Here is a 6,044-nt window from a genome sequence, read left to right as displayed (position 1 = left end):
GAGCGCACAAGAAACCCTCTAATGGGAATAAGCCCCAGCAAAACAGCACCAATGGCCCAGCTTCTAAGAACAGTTTCGAAATCCTCGCTCAATCCTCTGATGAACTCCCCCCGATCTCTGAGTCTAACCCTTCCCATCCCTCTTCCTCCTCCCCTCCCCCCCCCCTCAGCCTCCCCCCCCAAACGCCAAACCCCCTTAATCTTCAATGATTCCCCCTCAGGAGATCTGAAAGAACCGACAGAGAAAGACAAGGACATGGAAATCGATGGAAAGCTAGACCCTCCTTCTAGCTCAGAGATTAATGTGGAAGGAGGCAGTCAAGTGCAACAGATGGAAGAAGAACCAGAAAGCATAGATCTGCATGGCCTAGACATTCTGGAACTAGAGCTAGCATGCAAAAAGAAAGCATATGACAGCATATCCGAAACCCAACTCAGCAAGCTGGAAGTGGTCATTTCGAGAGCATATCAGCAGCAGCAACTAGGTATTCAACCAGGAAGCCAGTGGGATGGAAGCCACCCCCCAAAAGAAACCAAAAAGAGAGGACGAAGAACAGATCTACAGAGAACGATCGAGATTGGGAAACTCCTGGTAGACTCAGGCAGGTATGCAAAATTGACAAAGTACTATAAACCCTCTGCAAATAGTTGAACCATGAAGCTTGTATCATGGAACTTAAGAGGGCTCAATAGCCCAGGGAAACTCAGAATGTTAAAAAACATGATTAAAATGGAAAAGCCGCAACTATGCTTTCTCCAGGAAACCAAATGCAACGGATCTACATTAGGTAGCATTCTCTCCAAAGCATGGCCAGGATGTCGTTCGGTGGCAGTAGATGCCTCTGGAGCTTCAGGAGGGCTGGCCATTGCATGGAATACTCAAGCGTTAAATCTCTCAGATTTCCACGCTTCTCATCATCTCATACAGGCAGCCTTCCACATTTTGGGTACGAATATCCATGGAAACCTATCAAATGTATATTTCCCGCAGGATACAGGAAGCAAAATTGCGCTTCTAGACACCATAGAGGCTTTGAACAACAACAGGAGGCACCCACTCTGGATCATCGGAGGGGATTTTAACATGATTACCAAGCTAGAGGAGAAGATCGGGGGGAGGAACAGATTGGAACAAGAAAACATCCATTTCAAGGACTTCATTCAAAACACCTCCCTCATAGACTTGCCTTTTTGCAATGGAACCTTCACATGGAGCAATCGCAGAGCGGGAAAACACCAAATCGCTTCCAAACTAGATCGCTTCCTTATCTCAGATAACGCGGTTCACCTTGGAGGAGATATCACAGCTGCAATTCTTCCGCACACCGGCTCGGACCATTGGCCGATTGCCCTCCAATGGCAAAGACCAGGTGATTTGACCCGGAGGCCCTTCCGCTTCGAAGGATTCTGGCTCTCGCATCCCGAGTTTAAAGACTTTGTCAAAACTACATGGACCTCCTTTATCCCACCAGAAGGGTCTAAGATGTATAAATTCCAACAGAAGCTCAGGTTCCTAAAAAATCACCTAAAGCGCTGGAACAGGGAAACCTTTGGAGATATCTTTAAAGCGCAACAAGATCTAAATCGGGAACTGACGGATCTCCAACAAAGAGTAACCACAGAGGGACACACTGAAGTGACCTTGGAACAGGAACGACGTATCCACAGACAGCTTGAGGAAAGGCAGAAGCAGGAGGAAGTTTACTGGAAGCAAAAATCCAGAATAAGATGGTTGAAGGAGGGCGAACGTAATACCAAATTCTTCCACAGAACCACCATTCAAAGAAGAATGCACAACAACATTCCATTCATCCAAAAGCAAGGCGGGGTAAAAGTAGAAAAGCATGAGGAAATTGAGGAGGAATTTCTCAATCACTTCAATCAGGTCCTTCAAGAGCCGGAGGGAGATAGGCGACAGGCAATTGAAAGAATTACCAACAATGTGCCAAGGATCATTACGGAGGAACATAATGAGCTTCTCCTCCGCCCAATTCAGCCTCAGGAGGTGGACGAGGCAATGTCCCAGCTTAAGGAAGGAAAAGCCCCTGGACCGGACGGATTCACCACCACATTCTTTCACACTTTCTGGGAGATGATAAAACAGGAAGTCTGGCAAATCGTTGAAGAATCGAGAGCTCTCCATTGGTTGCTTCCCTCTCTCAACTCCACCTTCATTGCCCTCATCCCCAAAGAGGAGGACTCAATTACTCCCGACAAATACAGGCCGATTGCACTTTGTAATGTCATTTACAAAGTAATATCCAAAGTTGTTGCTAACAGGTTGAAGCCCCTGTTACCTCTGCTCATATCACCGGAACAGTCGGGTTACGTGGAAGGAAGACAGATCATGGACGGCATTCTCCTCACGCACGAGATAATACACACCCTCAAACAATCAAAACAGGCAGGTATGCTTCTTAAGCTGGATCTTTCTAAGGCTTTTGATAAACTCAGCTGGACTTACATTCAGCAAATGCTAAAGGCTTTTGGTTTCTGTACTATGTGGATTCGCTGGATCATGAGCTTAATTAATTCCACTCAATTCTCCATCCTTGTGAATGGGATCCCATCCCGCCCCTTCAAACCATCAAGAGGAATTAGGCAAGGGGACCCCCTATCCCCTTTCCTCTTTGTTCTCATGGCAGAAGGGCTTGGCCGTCACATTAAACATGCCCTCCAATCCCACCATCTCAAAGGCCTTTCAGTTCACAACACCCCTGCTACCTCTCATCAGCAGTTTGTTGATGACACCATGCTATTTGGATATCCCTCGGTCCAGGAAGCCGCATGCTTCAAATCCCTGCTCACTGACTTTGCTGAAGCTTCAGGCACTGATGTCAACTGCACCAAATCGCAGATCTTCTTCTTTCACACGCCTCCTCTTGTTAAAACGGCGGTTGCCCGAATCCTTGGCTTTCCCACAGCCTCCCTTCCCTCCAAATACCTCGGAGCCCCCCTCACTGCCTCAGCTATAAAGCACTCCTCATGGCGAACCCTCATTGAGAAGCTTGAATCTCGACTTAACCTTTGGACGCACAGATCTCTCAATCTGGCCAGTCGGGTAGTGCTCATTAAGTCTGTCCTTCAGGCAATGCCCCTGTATCTTTTCTCAATCCTTGCTGCGCCCAAATGGGTTTTAAAAAGAATCAGGAATCTTCAGCGCAGCTTCCTATGGGGCGGTTCGGCAACTAATCGTAAATGGGCTTTAGTCAAATGGCCCACAGTCTGTTTACCCAAAGACAAAGGGGGTATTGGTCTGAGAGATCCGGAGCACAGCAATTCCATCATGAGCGCCAAAATATGGTGGCACTGGATCACAAATCCAGAAAAACCTTGGGCAAGAATCTGGACAGCTAAATATGCTAATAACAGACCTCAGGAGGAGCTCATCCGGTTCACCCCCACGGAAAAAGGTTCGCTAATATGGAACGCGGCCAAACAACACTTCCAGTTAATTCAGCAGCACAGTTTTTGGGAGGTCAGGGACGGCAAGACTGCAAGATTTTGGACAGATGCATGGAACCAGTTGCCAAAGCTCACCCACGTTCTTCATTCACCCCTGGATCTCGTTAGGCCGGAGCAGCAGCAAGAAAAGATCCATCACTATTGGGTGCAGGAAACGGAGCACGGATTTAGGAAATGGAAACAGGGTAATCAGCTAATTAACATCACAAACCTACAGGATATCGAGGAATTGGAGAAGGAGCTCGGAAAAAGAAGCATCAGACACGACGAAGGCAATGACATCCTAAGATGGGGATACCGACCAAAGGGTGACTTTACTACTTCAGAAGCCTACAAGATAGTCTGCAACATCACTACCCCTTCTGATCCAATCTGGAGCAAAATATGGGGTCTTGGATCCTGGCCCAAAGTCTCTTACTTCCTATGGTTGGTTAGCCACAAAAGAATCCTCACCTGGGACAAACTAAGAAGAAGAAATTTTCATGGACCATCGATATGTCCCAATTGCAATCAAAATGAGGAAACGCTCCAACACCTCCTGGACACCTGCCCCCTAGCCAATCAGCTATGGGAAAAGGCTAGCTTCAGATGTCAAAAAAGATGCAGAACAGAGAACGACATAACCGACTCCCTAAGACAATGGCCGCAGAATCCTTATAAGAGCGAGCTACTCAACTGTCTGTGGAACATGCTCCCTGGACTCATCTTATGGGGTATATGGAAGGAAAGGAATAAACGTATATTCAAAAATCAGCGCTCTACGATCGAAGACATATGGACCAGACTCTGTGGGAACCTCAACGAGACGCTGCTGCTCCACTCCTGGACCCAGGAAGATCTTCCATCTCTAGACGTCGAGAAAGGCATTCTAAGCAACTGGCAATTGCTCCTACCTCAGAATCTACACAAGATCAGCCCTTCCAAAAGCAGCAGTACAATCAAAGGCACTTGGATCGCCCCCCCTAAGCATTCTTATAAGCTCAATTTTGATGGGGCCTCCAAAGGTAACCCTGGAATGGCAGGTTTTGGAGGTATTCTGAGGAATCACGAAGGCACCCCCCTGCAGATATACTTCGGATACTTGGGTTGGGACACCAACAACTCGGCTGAGCTTGAAGGATTATGGCAAGGGCTCCTTCTCGCATGGAACCTCAATCTCCAACCCTTGATCGTGGAAGGAGACTCTCAGATTCTCATAAACATGGCCAAGCGACTGCAGAATGGCTCACAAGCAAAAAAAATCGCAGACAGCTGGAGGCTCGCAGCCAGACTAGAAGCCATCGAACAAGCTCTCCGCAGCAACAGGGCCATCACCTTCAATCACACAAAAAGAGAGGGCAACAAGGTTGCAGACCTCTTAGCTAACATAGGAGCAGATAATGATCATACTCTCCTCACAGGAACCACGACTATTATACCAAATAATGCCCAGGCTCAGGACTTCGCTAGGCTGGTCCAAAGAGATGCTGCTTCCCCGGATGCGGGTGACACTATGGTTGAAGGCGAGGTGCCACATGGAAGCCATGTGCGGCCTCAAGCCTAAGACAGGCATTCAATGCGAACCGCCGCCAAGGAATTTAAGCGTGGGTTCAGGTGCGATCATGGACGGCAATTCAATGCACTGTCCGGGGTTCAGGTGCGATTACAGAGTGCAGTTATGGCATGCAGAGTTCGAGGAAAAGATGAGGAGCTTAAGAATGGTGAGGGGGTGGATTGCAATGTGTTGGTTCGCGCTCAGAAACTGGAGTTGGGTCTATGGTTTAGGGAGTGTGCATCTGCTTGGTCTATGGTTCACGGAGCTACCGCTCACGCCACTCCTCTGTCAATTGACTGCTGCATCAAGTCTGAAAGGGTGGGTGGAGGGCGCTTCAATTTCCCCAATTCCTCCTATTCTGCTCTGTTTTTCCCCCTGTTATTTGTGGAAAAATGGTCAGGCCTCGACAGCGCCTTCTCAGCCGTCGAGGCTCTAGCCGAGGTGGGTCTTCTCGCCCCTCAGATGCAACTCCCCAATCCCGCTGCTGTCGATGCCTTTGCCATCGAGTTGCAGAAGCCCATCCCATCCAATCGAGCCAATTCTTGGACTCTAGAAGTCCAGATTCGGACTCGGCACCTCTACCTGCGTTTGGCACTGCCGTCTTCTCTTTCAGTAGCTCCCAGGAAAAATCCCGCATCAACGCCCATGTCTCGGTCCTTTTCCTTGAAGAACCGCAGGATGAGGGCGAGGAACACCCCAGCAAGAAGATGCACCAGGCAGGAAGCTCAAGGGATGTCGAGGGATCGCCAGAGGCTGCCCCAGAGCATGCTGTCAATCCACCTCCGACTCAGGCAGCGCCTTCTCCAGCGGGGGACAAGAAAGAATTGGACCCTCTCCCTGAAGGATATGGCTGGTGCAGGATCATCGAGGAGGAGCCGGACGATTAGCCGTCCTTTCGCTCAGCATCACTCACTCAGACGCTGCTCAGGTCCACCCATGATTTACTATGTTTGTTACAATGGCCTACTGTATGTTTTTGCTGTGTATGTATGGTTCGAAAGAAATCTTGTTGAATGCTTTTCGATGCCCCTGCGAGGGATCCTAAT

The 6,044-nt window shown here is 48.7% G+C and overlaps 1 protein-coding gene across 1 annotated transcript; it reads left to right on the top strand.

Annotated features, from left to right (window-relative positions):
- Positions 1-255: 255 nt before the first annotated feature.
- On the top strand, positions 256-5,007 carry LOC149187192 (uncharacterized). The gene is made up of 3 exons (XM_089409586.1): positions 256-591; positions 760-1,698; positions 1,885-5,007. The coding sequence occupies exons 1-3, from the start codon at positions 256-258 to the stop codon at positions 5,005-5,007; spliced, it is 4,398 nt and encodes a 1,465-aa protein (XP_089265712.1).
- Positions 5,008-6,044: the final 1,037 nt, after the last annotated feature.

The sequence above is a fragment of the Pinus tabuliformis genome, chromosome 3_1 (assembly GCF_031772625.1).
Source record: "Pinus tabuliformis cultivar Carrire ecotype Pingquan chromosome 3_1, CPIR1, whole genome shotgun sequence".
Taxonomy (NCBI): domain Eukaryota; kingdom Viridiplantae; phylum Streptophyta; class Pinopsida; order Pinales; family Pinaceae; genus Pinus; species Pinus tabuliformis.
The sequence above is the reverse complement of the archived record's forward strand: the minus strand, read 5'-3'. Positions and strand labels throughout refer to the sequence as shown.